At 48.2% G+C, this 16,182-nt stretch overlaps 1 protein-coding gene across 2 annotated transcripts in view; it reads left to right on the top strand.

Moving 5' to 3' along the window:
* The first annotated feature begins 2,491 nt into the window (after positions 1-2,491).
* BTBD11 (BTB domain containing 11) overlaps positions 2,492-16,182 on the top strand; it is a 177,713-nt gene continuing 164,022 nt past the window's right edge. For both annotated transcript variants that reach the window (XM_039570362.1, XM_039570361.1), the window contains exon 1: positions 2,492-3,672. In XM_039570362.1, coding sequence (XP_039426296.1) covers positions 2,715-3,672 — 958 coding nt within the window. In that variant the 5' untranslated portion in view covers positions 2,492-2,714. The remainder of the gene's footprint in view (positions 3,673-16,182) is intronic.

Below are 16,182 nucleotides of genomic sequence, written 5' to 3'. Positions count from 1 at the left end.
GTGCCCTTTCTGGATTAACGCTAAGCACTGTCTCCAGAGCTCATCCCATGCAGGCACCGTACATGTTGCAGGGGTGCCTTTTGCTCCAAACTGTTTGATCCTGTCTTTTCCGAGGGCGTTTTAAAGAACCCTGTCTGAGAAGCACTTTCCAAATAATGCTGAATCTCACTTCGGGATGCAGCAGCCAGCGTATCCACACCTGGGCAGGTGAAATTCTTTGGGTACCAAAAGATCATCGGAGATCCAGACTGGTCACACTGAACTGATTTGAACTTCCAGCCCTTTCAATCAATGAGAAGGTAATTAGTCTTCTGAAAAAGTGAGTCAGAAGTTCTTACTACCACTTTTGAAAGTTTAAACCAACGCTGCCATGTCTTTGGTGTGTCCAAGTATTGCAACGTCTTCCAAGCTGGTAGTGTGACTGGGAATCAAACTGCTGTGTGCAAGATTGCAGCTACAAAATCTCTGGTAAGACCCAATATTTTGCTTTTTGAATTAAAAAAATAAAAACCCAACCTCTTTAGAAGTACAAACTGTTTCTGAGTCAACAATATAAATGCCTGAGTCTGCACAGTACCCGAGACAACTGTCCACTTCTCATTTATCCTATTCATCTCAAATGCAGTGTTGTAGCCTAAAAATGATGCAGCACCCAAGGTGGGTGTTGACCTCAGCAGCACCATTTTTCACAAAGGCTGGTGAACAAAACACCTGCTTCACTTGTTTCATCATCCCTGGATGCCCACCTTGGGTCTCTGTGAAACCCTACAAACCCAACGTCCCCAACTTGAACTTTCCCTGAGTTTGACCTTCTCTCGTATGCTCAGCGTGTGCAGTTGTGGCATTCTGTGAGAGCATAAGGGCAGAGTCAGGGGGATGAAGTTAGAAAAATTACTATCCTGAGGGGTTTAGTCGTGGTGGTGTCTTCCATCTCCTACCAAATGGAAAGGGGAATTTTGAGCAACCACTGCACTGAGGCGCTGAAGACAGCAGAGGGCTCTACTGCCAGATACACTGCTGGATCACTGCAAAGTCCACAGGATTTTACTCTCGAGGTATGCTCTCATTTTTGGTGAGCCAGCCCCAAGACTGGCTGTTGCCAGCCGCACAGGCCTCAGTGTCTTACTTCACTTGTGACAGTGGCTTAAGTTCAGGTTGCTCCTGTTCTCAGCTCTTCTACCTTTTATCAGGATATTGTGGTGTTTGGGAAATCTGTGGAAACCTATTGTGCATACTGCATCTTGTGAAAAGACCAAGACTATGCTGAGAAACCAGTTTTTGACACTTGGCACTTGACTTCATTTGGAGAGCAACCCCCTTTTGGTGTTTTTGGTGGTGTCATAGTTCTCCCCAACCTGACAAATGAGCCTCCCTGTAGTTGTGTTTGTGCCTTTCCTGTAGGAAGCTGATGCTGAAGGAGTGCCAGGCTTGCTTGGACAGGGAAATCTCTTACATGACTTGCCTTGTTTGCCCAAGAATTTTGGCTGCCTCTGTTGGTATGACAAAGAAATGTGTTTACTAGGCTTTTATCCTTAAAGGGATAGAAATTTGCTGGTATTTTATGCTTTAAAGGTTATAAGATTTATTCAAAACCAGAGCACACAAACATATACATTCTCAGTCTGTTGCCTGGGATATTATTAGTCAGGCAACTTCTAATAAAGCTAAAGCCTAGCAATGTAAGATTAAAATACATTAGTCGAGGATAAATTGTCTTGCACAAAAACCATCTTACTATGCATAGGAAATGTGCCCTAAGCCCAGTACAAATCTTACTTGTCAAAGTCTTCACGATACTTAATGGGTTAATGTCAAGAATGTCAAGCGGCTTTATTGTACTTGTTTCAATTATTTGGAAATTGCTCTTCCTGACTCGAGTGATGGCTGGGATTCTTACGTGGCAGTTTCTGCTTGATTTCAAAATATCTTGATGAGATGCGTGTGAGTGCCTATGCTCCCTGTCATTTGTTTATAGCAACAACAGGGAACTACTGGTGTGAAAACCCAGTGCGGGCTGGAGCGGGACTCTAATTCGTACGCCGGGGGAACGGCGTAGATGCACGTAGCAGAGCCGTGCTGTTCCCAGCCGCGAGGACAGAGGACGCGGCTGGCCGCACTCTCCCGGCTGCCAGCGGGGCCAGGGCCACATTAACACATCTTCGCTTTGCAGCGCAGAGTCCCAGCCCTCGGGGTGCTGCCTGCGCGCAGGTCTCAGCCCCGGCGGGCTCCGCGGGCGGGCCCGGGACACGGTGGGGCCGGCGGCGCCGGACGGGCCGCGCCCCCTCCCGGCCCGCGCTGCGCGGTGCGGCCCCGCGGAGCGAAGGGAGGCGCGGCCGCCGCAGGGCGCAGTCCCATTGGCCGGCGGGCGCGCTGCTTTGCATGTCTCCGCCTCCTCACCGTCCCATTGGCTGCGAGCCGGCGGCGCTTTGCATGGCCTCGCCCCCCGCGCCCGCTGGCCGGCGCTGCGCTGCGGTGCGGTGTCGGGCCGGCGGCGCGGCGCAGTGCAGGAGCCGGGCCGGCAGCGGGGCTCGGCCAGCGGCAGCAGCGGCGGCAGGAGCAGGGCGCAGGCAGCAGCGCCGCTTCGCTGCCGTCTGGCGGAGCGGAGCGAAGCGAAGCGGCCGGCGGGTCGCCGCGCCCCGTCGCTGCTCTCTCCCCCCGCGTTCCTGTGAGCCGCTCCCCGCCCGGGTCCCGCGGGTGCAGCATGAAGTGCGGCGATGGCCCGGAGAGGTAAGACGGCGGTGAGGACGCTGGAAGACCTGACGCTGGACTCCGGGTATGGTGGTGCGGCGGACTCGGTGCGCTCCTCCAACTTGTCGCTGTGCTGCTCGGATTCGCACCCCGCGTACCCCTATGGAGGAAGCTGCTGGCCGCACCTAACTGACTCCATGCACAGTCGGCACAACAGCTTCGACACCGTCAACACCGTCCTAGCGGAAGACTCCGAGGTGCTGGACTGCGCGGGGCAGCAGTGCTCTCGGCTCCTGCCCGACCTTGAGGAGGTCCCCTGGAGCCTGGAGGAGGTGGAGGCACTGCTGCTGCCGCCGCCGCGCCGGGAGCCGCGGGCGCCGGGCGCCGCCAGCCCCGGGAGCCGGGATGCGGCGGCGCGGCTCTCGACGCTGGTGAGCCGGGCGCTGGTACGCATCGCCCGGGAGGCACAGCGGCTGAGCCTCCGCTTCGCCAAGTGCACCAAGCACGAGGTGCGGAGCGCCATGGAGATCGTCCTGGGCTGGACGCTGGCGGCCCGCTGCACGGCAGCCGCCCTCGGCGCCCTCTCCCTCTACAACATGAGCAGCAGCGGCGGCGACCGCTTCAGCCGCGGCAAGTCGGCCCGGTGCGGACTGGCCTTCTCCGTGGGCAAGTTCTACCGCTGGATGGTGGACAGCCGCGTGGCCCTGCGCATCCACGAGCACGCCGCCATCTACCTCACCGCGGGCACCGAGAGCCTTTTCCGCGACATCCACGCGCGGGTGCTGGCCGGCCCCGCCGCCCCTCTCCCGCCGCCCGGCCGCCCCCCGGCCGCCGCCGCTGCCGCCCCGGCCGAGAAGGAGAAGGAGGGCGGCGAGGCTCCCCGTTTCACCCTGGAGGCGCTGGAGCAGACGGTCAACAACGACCCCGAGCTCTGGGGCTTGCTGCAGCCCTACCAACACCTCATCTGCGGAAAGAACGCCAGCGGTGAGTGCGGCCGCTGGGCGGGACCGGGCGCCACCGACCACCTGTTGCGCCGGGCGGGCCCCCGTCCGCCCCCCCGGGCGCTGGGCGAGCCGCCGCCGCCGCACCTGCCGCCGGGGCCGGGGGAACGGGGAGGGAGGAGCGGCGCGGCTGCCCCTGCACCGTGGTGCCCGGCCCGGGGCGCGGGGAGGGCTGGAGGGCAGCTGCCGAGCATCCCCCGCACGGCTCCGCCGGGGCTGCCTGCCCGCCTGCCGCGGCGTGATTGGCGTGAATTTAGGGGCAGCTGGCTAAGTGTCGGCGAGTTCTGGGTGAGAGACAGTGGTTCAGAGCTTCAGTTTTCCACAGGAAATGGCAGAAGCGCAGCTGAGCGCTTGCAGGCGAGATCAAACTTTTGTTACATATGCAGTGGTTTGGCCAGCGATTGCGTGGTTGGCGCTGAAATGCAGTCTTTCTGGACAGATTTCATTCATGTTGCTGCATGTTTACCCAGAGCTTGACACAGATGCAACACCGTGATGCATCAACTTCCTGGGCATTTTTTCCCTTCGTTTTTTAAACGATGAATCTAATATTTTTAATAAGTTATCCTTCGGTAGAGTGGTGTTCCAAAGTTGATGTTCCTTATTTCAGCTCCCTCTGTTTTTCAGGGAAGGGAAAATGGAACGAGCTGTGTCTCGAGGAGGCAGAGTTAAAATAGGATGTTTTTTTCTTATCTTCTCCTAAGCGTGCACAGACACATGCAAACACTTTTATTAAGCTAAAATTCAAAATACCTGTCAAGCTAAGATGCAAATATTTTGGGGGGGAGGGGGGAGGGTTGGAAGAGGAAGGGAACTGGGAGAACAAGGATAACTGGAAGCCTAGATACTTCTACAGATAAGCCTTGTTAAGTTGTTACAGTCACAGAGGATGCATTACAGCTAATTATCTATTGTCTTAAGGCACCTTCTATCCCATAAGAGACCCAAAGGAGGATGCCAGGTGGGAGCAAAAGAAAGGGGCAGATACTGCTCCCTGCTGTAAATAGATGCTGCTTAGTTCTATTCCTCTGGTGGTTTTAGTCCAGCAGTGGATGTCTTCCCCTGAGGCTTCGCTGAACCTCCCCTCAAAATGCATCCGCTCTCGGGGGCTTGTGTTGCAGGACCCTGGTGCGTTATTCCAGTGCTGTTGCAGGCAGGCATGGCTTCCCTAGGAGTGCCACCGTTGTTTTTTTCCTTGAGTCCTGCTATGGTGCCTGTAGGTTTCAGATGGCACTGTGTTGCATTTCTGACATTGCAGCACTGGCTGTGCAGGCTCCTACTGAGCCCTTCATTTTGTTTTGCGGCTCTCTCTAACTCCCTCTGTATCAGCTCAGTGGATTTAAATGAACTTCATTCTGACCCTCATTTATCTCCCTTCTAGGGACACGAAACAGAGTTTTCATCTCCGTTTTATTGTAGTTTTAGCTGCCACAAATCTCCTTGGTAGCTCAGTCTTGAGTTGACCAAATAGCATTTTTCTAAGATGTTCGAATCAGACCCTAGCAAGTTGTCCATTTTGTTTTTGCCTCTCTCCCTATGTCTCCCTCCTTTCTATGCAAATGTCTGTAATGTTGTTTTGCTTTGTAGCATCTTATAATACATAGTTTGGCATCCTGTTAAATATATTTAGGGTTACAGGTGCAAGCAAGATCCAGGCCTCCTCACAGTAAAAGCCATTTTTTACTGCTGTTAATGTTTATTTAGATTTAATCCAAGGGTGTGTTACCTGCTCTTAAGCACTTTCAAGGCAACTAAACCAGCCTTTATAAACTATTAAACACATCAGCCTGCTTCTTCATCAGTGAGGTATGTAACTATTTATATAGGCCTCACCATTTTGGTGTCTTGAGTGTTCCATGTTTGGTTGCAAATGTTTCCTTCTCAGGCACTTAAAAAAAGGTGGGGAAGTCTGATGTGAGAGATTATTTGACCAGCTGGAAACTGTTGGGGCAATCTGTGGCAGGAGGCTTGGACTGTGGAAGCTGCATCTCTGTTTAGTGGCCTAACCACAAGTTCATCCTTCCTCTGTCCTCAGTACTTGAAACACCGTGATAGCACAGCTTAAGAGGTAGCAGACTTCTCACATCTCTTTGCACCTCTCCAAGAGAGGAGACAGGTTGTGTACTCTTGAGGTTCAATAAGCTGAGGTGTCATTTCCCAGCTGGGTGGCACGTGAACACACAAGCACTGAAATCAGTGGATTTGGTCCATCAGGTGTGGACAAGAAGTGGTGGTGGGGTCCTTTCTGAAGGTACCAGGGCCGGTGTGATTTGAGTGAAGGTGGGGCATGGAAAGCAGTGCAAAAGCAGACTCTAACAGTACCTTATCTACAGGTAGGTTTTTGTGGGGAGAAGTGCCTCTCTCTGGGACTCAAATGTCAAACCTTTAAAAAATTTCCAGGCTAAATTCACCACCTTAAGGTTCATCCAGAGCGTGAAACAGGCAACCTGTGAATATCATGGGGTGCAAGTAAGTGAGGAACATGAGTTTGTGCATGATGCAGTTCAAGAATTGCTCTAACAGAGTTTGTGAACATGAGTGTTGGGGAAGATGGTCTGAGGATCTGCAAGACACAAACCAGCCTTTCAGGGCTTCCCTGTAAGTTGTGCAGAGTGTTTAGTGGTTTCAGCTGAGGTTTTCTAGCTTATGTCATATTCGGTCATCTTGGAAGCTGCTGAATAAGATCAGTATTGCAAGATAACCTTCTCCTTCCTATAAATGATGGTCATGTGTCTTCAGACAAAAATGTTTGAGCTGGTTCTTTCTGTGGGCCCTTGAGCCTGCTGGGCTTCTTTTGGGTATGTTTGGCCTAAGCTTGGACAGCTGCCTCAACGGGAGCCCCACTCTGCAACAGGAGCCTGCTCATCCCTCTTGCAGGGTCAAAAGCCTGTGGATGAAGGTATTGGCAGTTCTTCATGTGTTACAGGCAGCAGGCCATGTGTCCTTGATAAGCCTCTTGGTAACCTCTTGTGTGAGATGGGCAGGGATGGCAAAGGCAAAGCAGGCGATGCTGTCGGGAGCAAGCCGCTGGAGTACGGCAGCAGCTGCTGGCATATTGACTGAGCTTATCTTTCTGATTACTATATCAGAAAGAATAGACCTTAAAAGCATTCTGAGGTAGTAATTTCCACCCCCCCCCCAGAATTTTAACATCATGACTGAATGAAAATTAAAAACTTTACGTTTGGGATTTCACTGACGCTTAAATGTTTCAATTATGAGCTCCATCTGAATAGCACAGTGCATGTTTTACATCCTATAACAGTTGCAGAGTGTTATTTCCCTTGGAACAGTGGGAGAAAAATACTGCATGCTCAATGAAAGGCAGTAAAAGCTGGCACCTCTGTAGTTTAAGCAATATTATTTTAGTTTCTTTATTGCTCATCAAACCCTTATGTTAGGCCAGATCTGAGAAATGCTTTGAGATGAATGGGAAGTTTCCCCAGGTCTTGGATCCAGTGCAAATCATTGGAGTAAATCCATGTATGTTGTTTTAACAGGGGAGGCTTGGATGGCAGATCCAAGTAGCTCAAAGTCACCTACACTGAATTATGGAGGTCCTCTTTCACCGGGAGGAGGAATGGTATTAGACAACACTTGGATTAATACAGAGTTAAGAAAACTGGTTTTACCTGTTTCATTCTTGGGGGGGGTCTCTTTGTCTTTGTGGCAGGGCTTGTGGTGGGAAGGGCAGAGGCTGGGAGGGACACAGCCAGGGAGCTGGGGATCACAGGAAGGAGTTTTCTGTGGAGCAGTCAGCATGCACAACTCTGCCTTGTCTGTTTGTGTACAGCTTCTAAAAATAGTTATTTGGAACCCAACTGCATCCCTGTGGTTTCTTCCTCTTCTTAATATTATTTAGAGAAGAAGATCAAACTAGTTAGAAACCCAGGATTAGGTCAGGCTTGGCTGACACGTGTCAGCTAACCTCAGTTTAACCTCAGCCTCTTCTCCTAATTCAGGCTAACTAGGGGGACTCCAAGCAAATGAGCAGCACCAGTATATCAGCACAGCTTAACCAAATCAATAAATGCTTTTAAATTTTGATACATATGTATACACACGTGTGCATACAGAGACCATACCCTTCTTTTACTGGCAAGCATACTGTTATCTGTTACTTTTCTGGTTTCTGCTGTAATTGAACTATTCAGGATGCCATTATGGCCTTAGGGGCAACATAAAAATCAATCTAAAACTTATTTCAGCTAAGATGATAGGGGAATATTTGGGCACAAAATGGAATTTCATGCCATTTTCTTGGCCTTTTTTTAAACTGTGATTTCAATAATATCCTTTCCTCCTCTTCTCCTCCCCCCCTTTTGTTTGCATTGTATTTTTTGCTGGTAAAATAAAAAAAAGGAATATGGTTGAAGTTTCTTATATGTGCCAGTTTGTTACACTTAGAGGTCTTTGCTGTTTTGTTTTTGCCATCTATTCCAAGGCACTTGAATCCCATGCCAAGAGGTTGACATGAGTGATGGTGCAACAAATGATGTGTATTTCTGCTTGATTCTCTTACCTGACAACCTCCCAAGCAAACTTCCACAACCTCTTTGAACAAGTTGTGAATTTATCCCCTCTCCATACGGGAGGGAGAGGGGGACAGATCCCCAAAGGGCAGAAGGTTTTGCCGGTTTGTGGCCACTGATGCTGGTGGGAGCTGGGATGGCAGTGGGGAAACCATGCTCCATTCCATGTAGGGAGGTGGGTTGGTTTGACACCTGATGTTGGCAGGAGTGGGACAGAAAGATATTTGGCTTGTGTGTGCTTGTTGAAGACCTGTGTTGCCTTGAGAGGACACCTTGAGAAAGGAGCAATGGTGGAACTAGGAAGTAGAGAGACCCAGCGGGAGATTGAGGTTTGACTGACTGGGTGATGATGGTTTGTTTCCCCTCTGGATGTTTTGATTCATGTAATTTGTTTCAGTTATGAGTCTAACATTAAAAAAAAAAAAACCCAGAAATGGTTATACTAGAAGCACCCAGGATAATCATAAAGCTTATGTTTGCCAATATGATTATTCCTTTTGTCATGTTGGAAAGTACCTTAATAGCATTTATAGTCTTGGCCACGCTAGGGAGTTTTTAGGCTGCATCTACATTACTTAGTTTTTGATGTAAATGAGGCTTTGGAATGATGATTGGGAGTGATTGTGTATACAAGGAGCATGTTAGGGGAATAACAGTATAGTTTTAGCAGTATATTGGGTTCCTGGCTTTTTTGCTGAATGCTGACAGGCTTCATGTGGTCTTTCAGCCATCCTGTGAGCTGATGACATGAGGTGCAGATGAGCATTAGGGACAGCTTTGTGCCTTTTCCTAACGTTACTGTAAATGCTCTTTCTTCCGCTGCTCAAAGTTAATAAAAACGCAAAAGACACCACTCTTAATGTGTTGGTGTTTCTGCAGTGTGTGTCATACCAAGCAGTTGGTTGTCAGTCACAAACCTTCCACATTGTCCAGAGTAAATACCCAGTGGTGCAGTGGCTGGGGACATCTACAGCCTGATCCCTTTCTCCCTTGTCCTGGTCAGGGGTTGAGTTCTCCTATCTCAGAAGTTAGAAAAAAAGCTTCATGGTCTTCCCCTCACCTTTCCCCTAATGAAGGTGTGACAGGAGAAAGCCCTGCTCACTGAGATGGCACCAGAGGAGGAGAGAGCTGTTTCCTGTAGCACATGGGTGTTGGGAATTAAATCCTCTGCCTGGAGTAATTTCCTCTGGCCAATGTGTAGTGCAAAATGAGCAGGGTCTCCCTTCAGATGGCTTGCTGAAAGTAGCAGTTTCCATGCAAAATATCTCTGTTGCTGGCCCAGCAGAGGATGTACAGGAAAAGCAAGGAGGGGATGGATGAAGGAGTTCATCACCAGGTTGTGTTTTCTTGCAGTGAGGGTGATGAGCAGCAGCACTGCCACCATTTGTATCCCTGAGCAGATTGGCATTCTGTGTACTCGTGGGGGCTGAAGTGGATGCTTGGTGAATGGTAGATCACATCAGTGCCTGTTCACTTTCCCAGTCTCCTCCCGGTTTCAGGATTCCTGCTGCCTCAGTCTCCCAGCCTGGGCTGTCATGTCCAGCTCTGTCTGCAGTGCCATCCTGCCAGTCCCTTTGCTCTGTCTGGAGGCTGATTTCCTTTGCTCAGGATTTAGGAGGCTTTAGCAAGGCATAGGAAAGAAGCAGGGACTGTTTTCTTTCTTTGCTCTTGTCCTTGTTTACTTGCTGACCGAAAGGAACATACTGCACCATCTCTGTAGAAATCTGTAATTGCAATTGTTGTGTACCTGATAAGTATTTTAAAGGTTTCAAAAGACATAAAGTGAAAATTACCTCGGAGCTTGCATGACCAGGTTAACCTCTGGTTACTTTGCCAGAGGTGTTCAATTGGACAACTTGAAAAAAACACAGATATTGTAAAGGACTGTGCCAGCCAAAGCCTCACATGTGGTTGGTTCTTCGTCTATCCTTGCTTTCAGGGATTTCCTACAACAAAGAGTTTCTATCAGTGGCCACATTTGTCTGGCAGTGCGTAAGCTTCCCATTTTCCCAGAAGGTAATAATCTATCCTGCTGTTAAAGGATGTGAGGAGATATAATCTGATGTCTAGTCACTCCTTTTGCTTTCCATAGGGCTACACTTTTCTCTTGTAAAAACAGAAGCGAGGAGGGCACTAATCAGGCGAAATGAGTCAGTGAGAAGCTGTTGGCTTGTTTTGACAGCAGGAGTGAGGGGCATGTTCCTGGGAGCAGCTGAAGAAGAAGGAGCTGCATTGGTGTGGATCAGTTCAGCAGCATGGATGGGGCACAGGCACGCTGACACCTTGCTGAGGCTTGTCTCAGTTACTTGAATTAATTTAACCTGATGTGCTGATGCTTTTGAATCATCACACTTCCTTACTATGGCAGTTTGTGTGTGAGGAGAAAGTTTTAGAGCATGGCTTATGGGACATGACCATTTTCTTGGGCTCCATTGAAGAGGTGCCTGCCATCTTGATGATACTTTATCCTCTTTCTTGATTCCTAGGCTGCGTTCATAGTAAACAGTGCCCTTTTTTTGGTGTAGTTGTTCCTGAAAACAACCTAAGAGGTTTTCTAATATGGTAAGAGGGCATCCAGTGGTAAATATGTGGACCAGCTTGGAGACTGAAAAGGTGCTCAAGAGACTTGAAGTTTCCTGCATTCTCTTGGCTCATCACTGATAAGGCAAAGAAATAGTCTTTGACTTGGTTTAAACAATACTGGCTTGGTAATAAGGAACAGGAAGAACATGAGACCCCCTGTACCAACAGACCTCAGGACAGGTGACTGTGTGTGTGCCTGATGAATCAAGCTGGCAGAGGTGGATAAGGGAAGAAGGACCAGTGGGTTCCAGGCCATTTAAAAGCACAGTGGTAGACCTGGTGTAAATCCCTGTGGGTGGTCGGTCGTGTGTGGCTGACTGATGTTGGTGCTTGGTGGGATGTTGATCTGCTTGATGGGAACTTGGCTGGCAGGACACTTGGGGACTGGGCTCTTCCTGCCGTGGTGCTTCAGGAGGTGATGGATGTTGATACTGGGATCTTTGAAAAGAAACATGGAAGCACGGGAGACAGGTATAAGCTCTTTCTGTGCTGTTCTGAGGCAGCTGAAAGCGAAAGTGCAGGGAGGGATCAGTGCTGCAGGATGTGTGGGAGGCAGTGGGACACTCGCCAGGAGATAGGAGCGCACGGAGGCGTTGCAGCTGAGCCATGAGGGACTGGTAATACTTCTGGGTCAGCAAATTCACAGCCTTACGTGGCTTTTCCAGAGCTCTTACATGGATAGACCTTGCTCATGTGAACAGCACGTAGGCTACTTTAGGCAGCCATAAAGGTTTTGGAACAGGCTGGGGAGTGAGCAGGTGAACAGGAACCCCTGAAAAGATTAGAGAGGAGGCCTCTTCAAGGACCAGGTTTCTGTCCTCGAGTGCTGTGGAGTAGCACCTGGACCTACAAGAGTCTGAGGCTTTAAAATTAATAAAACCACCCTGTTTTTAAGTGCACTGCTATGAAATATTGCTCCCAGGTGGGGGAAGTGAGCAGGGCTGGGGTTGCAGCAGAGGTATGGTGAATGCATTTGCATTTTTGAGGCGGTCAAATAATTGAAGGAAACTTTGCATCCTGCAGTGTTTTGCAGTTTCTATGGCCCTGTGGTAGTTTTGGATAAACACTGTTGGGCTGTAGTGCCTTTGCTTATGTGTTGTGTTTGGCTGTGATCAAGTTGCTACAGTCAGGGAAGGTTGGCTTTTTCTTGCAAAGAGCTGAGCAAGTCTTGCAAGCCTCTGTCTGGGATGTTATCCAGCAGAAAAATAGACTGTGGTGCTGTGGGCCATATGTACTCCCCAGACTACAAGTCCTTTGCCCCAGATGAAGCATCTTCACTTCTCTGTCACCTCTAAGCAGTGAACGTGGCCGGCAGCAAGGCAAGCTGCCACTGGGGAGTGGGCCAGATGCCTGGGGATGGATGCTGGACTCCCAGCCCTTCAGTGGATGAAGTGCTGCCAGCAGAAATGAGAGAGATTTCAGAGGTCAGAGTCATTTTGGCTACCCACTGAGATGCTTTTTTTTGTGGAGAATGCTAAGAAGATTTCTTTTTCTGCAATACAGGGGCATTTCTTTGCGTGCCAGCATATCACAGAAATTAGTTTCACTGAGTCATTCACTGTAAATCTGGGTAGGTAGATTATTTTGCTCTGGGTTGCCATATAACAAAGATAACTGCTAGGGGTTAGATGCAGGTACCTCTGATGCTGTTACTTCCCTAGATGCTTATAAAATAAGTCAGTACTTCAGAAAAAGTATCCCTGTGCTACTTGTGTTATTTAACTTCTCTAGTGCACGTCTTGTGCCAGGTGCTGTATGGTACAAGCTGTTCCAAAGGTAGTGCTAAACCCAGTCCTGTAGTCCTTGTTTGGGCAACATTCCCACTGATTTTGGTAGTAAGGACAGCCTGTCAAACACCAGGATAAGGTCTTACATTTGGTAACAAATTAAAGAAACTCCTGAGTCAAAGCTGTAGGCCCAGATTTAGTTTTACTTAAGATAAGCTTTTCCAAAACTGAAGATGAGTATCAGTACCTCACTGCAGATACTTATTCCTAATTTGAAAGGATTTTTTTCCCATTGTTTTACTGATTAATGGTGTTCACCTTAAGGATTGTGCAGCGCAGCCTGTGAGGCCTTGTGCTACCTGGCTCTAGCCTATTTCTGCTGGCCCACATAAGAAAAATTCTAAAAATAGTCCAGCAGTGTAGGTTTTCAGAAGTAAATTAGATTTTAAAAATAAGAGGTTCAGTTTAATTATCTGGCATGCTCTCAGGAGGAGAAAGAGTTTCAAAATGCGCAGTTCCTCTAACATGGAATAAATCCCAACCCCAAGCATAGCCATCCCTCAGTAGTTACGACCTGCTGTTGCTTTGCTGTTGTGCTTTACCTGTTAACTAGTTCTTCATTATACCAGTGTGCTCACAAAAGAATTGCCTTGTGCATCAAATGTTTTTGGAGAATGAAAACAGTTTTGCAAGCTGGCTGAATCCAGGGGCAGACACCAGCAACGTGCAGACTCTTTTTAATGAAAAATACCTGCCTGTGGGAATGCATATGATTCCTTGCTTCCATCTTAAAGAGTATGTTTGGAAAACGATGGGTAAGATGAGGAGTAGTCTGAAATACTTCACAGGTTTAAATGTAGGAATGACATAAACACCTATGTAATGCAAAGGGTGCTGAACTTAGGCAGCAGTGTTCTTGCAGCAGGATGCTGGGAGCCAAGATAAGTGAGTCGGTGATGCTGTCTGACACACATCAGCAGTTAAACTGTGGTGGCTGAGTGCTTCTGAAGCAAGATTAAATACAACAAGAGAAAAACACCCTAGCCAAAACTCATTCCCCCTTAAGTGTACAGATAGTCTAACTGATCTTCAGGAAGGATATATGGGCTGTCACCTCTCTTCAGCACACAGAAACTGCCTATGCGTGGGATAATTGGCAGGTTTTATAAGGTGACCTGTGGTGATGAGAGCCCTCAAACCACCAGAGCAGATGGGGATGCTGATGTCTGCCTACTCTGCCTCCTCTGACCAGCGATGTCATGGTGAGAAAAAGTCACGAGACGGAGCTTGAGGTTGTGGAGGGACTTGAGTTATCAGATGGGTGGGAGAACACTGCCTTATCAGGGCTGGTGAAGTTCTAATTACAGACAGTGTGAGGTGTGAGGCAGGAGCTGGTGAGTCACAAAGTGTTTCTAAGGTTTGGGGCTGGCCCTGGATGCTCAGGCATCAGCCACTATTGCAGGTGACTTCTTTCATTGGGAGTGAGGAGGCAAGGCAAGGTTTTCCTTTGGATGGGACCCTGTCACCATTACTGCCACCTTTGTCAGCTTGAGATTAGATAGCTCTGATTTGCCCAACCTAGGGTTATGTTTTGGGACTCCCTGGAAGTTTAGCTGGAACCAGGCTGCTGCCTACTTAACAGGTGCTTCTCATGCAAACAGTGCAAACACACCCAAACTGCAAAACTGGCTACAAAGCTGGCTGCTGAGCAGATTTAGACCTGTACCATTGACTGCTTGTGCAATCTGTGTTGCATACTTCTGACAGTGCCGGTAAGACATTCCTGTCTGGAGTGAGAAGGTGGAGTGCACACGCTGGGGTCTTTAGGGTTGGGATTTACCCATTTTCTGGTCTGGTAAGGTCTGAGTTGGATGAGTCCCTCGGAAACATCCTTTTTGTGGGCAAGGACAGTGCTTAGAGGGAAGAGGTGTTAAGAAGATGAGGACTTGTCAGTTTACTTCTCCCCTTGACTGTGATTTGAGAAGCATCATTGGGACGAGTTCTGATCTTTCTTCCTTTAGAGGTTTGCGGTGCTGTTGGCATTGCACTGATACACAGAAAAAGTTGTTGATATTTAAACACAAATGTTGGCCATGGCATAAGGAAAAATGAGAACAATTCAGCACCCCACATAAAACATCCTCTGAGCCTGGAGTAATTAGTTCAGTTTCATAGCCCGATTTCCAGAAAGAGAAAGAACAGAACAAACAGCAGAAAAGATAATGAAATTGGGGGGGGGCCCCAAGGGGACTGTTTCAGTACAGTGATTGTCAACCAGAGTGGTGTTACTTGGTCCAGAAAGAAGGCACCTGGGGAAGCTGTGATTGCACCATGCAGGGGACTGAGTGGCAAAGTGGGAACTTGAGCAACTGCTGAATTTTTTGCAGAGAGCCAGGATGCAAGACTGAAAGTGTAAATTTAAAGTTACTCTAAAGAGCCCTCTCCTTTTCCCAGCACAGTGGGGGTTTGTGGAACTGTATAATTGCAAAGGAGTGGCTGGGAAACAACATGCTGGGGTTATGCACATGGAGACTGTTTCTAAAGATTACATTAATCCTATATTAATAATTGCAGAGGAAGTACTGGTTTGTGTTTTAGCCAAAGCTTTGCTTGGACAGCCTTTACAGGCATTGCACAAGATGTGGTGGGTGTTCCTGCCCTTTGTGCTGCAGAGCCATTCGCTGCTGTTGGGCACTGCAAAATGAGGCTGCTTCCTGCAGCATCACACCAGTAACCTTCGTTGCTTTCTGTCGTCCTGCAAATGAGTAAGAGCTGCAGGACAGAATGTTCTACTGTTCTGAGCTCCTTTCCTGTTAACTTCTCTAGGATTTCTTTTGCCATTTTGACATGGGCAACTCTTCCTTCCCTGAGTTTCATATGTGCTCTCTTCATTAGGAGTGGTGACCTTCTCGATACTGCTCCTTTTCTTTCCCCTTAAGTTCAAAGAAGTTCAGTATTTGCATAAGCAGCTTGCTTGCTATTTTACTGCTTTCTGGCATAATCTCTCTCGAATGCCTTTCTGAAAATAGTCTGTCCAAGTAAAAATACGAGGTAAAAATATTCACTAAAAAAGCAGAGTATTTAGAAATAGCTGTAATTTTGAGTTGTATCAAAGAGAAACCCAAGCCTTTGCAGTTGATTAGGGACAGGTGTTTTAACTTCTTCTGCAGCTGTTTTTTAGGTTGTTAACTGGAATTTTTGACCTACTGGAAAAAAAAAAAAAACCAAAACAACCCTCACTAAATTTGGTATCAGGGCTATAGCACTGTGAACTTGGTGTAAAGCAGAAAGAAGGATGCAAAGTACCATTTCATTACACTGGATTGTTGCATCAATAATGTAGTAATGTAATTTCTTGGAGGGAAAATAATGGGCTCAAATGATGTAACCAGTGTGTTTACTGATACTGTAGCACAATTAATTGTGGCTTTCTTGCAAATAAGTGCTGCAAACAATTTCTGTTAAAAGTGGATGCAGGGCATTTGAGTTCAGCTTCTTCCATCCAAGGAGACTGTCCCCACTCTTTTGGGGTGATCTGCAGAAAAATAAAAAACCATGTTTCATTAATTGAAGAGGATGGGAGTGGATTTCCCTGAGCATGCCAGGGGCTGGTGCTCTGCTTTCTTAGATCCATGTTTTGTGACAACCATG

Source organism: Corvus cornix, chromosome 1A, assembly GCF_000738735.6.
Source record: "Corvus cornix cornix isolate S_Up_H32 chromosome 1A, ASM73873v5, whole genome shotgun sequence".
In the NCBI taxonomy this organism is placed as follows: domain Eukaryota; kingdom Metazoa; phylum Chordata; class Aves; order Passeriformes; family Corvidae; genus Corvus; species Corvus cornix.
Note: the sequence above shows the minus strand (reverse complement) of the source record. Positions and strands in the feature narration are given on the sequence as shown.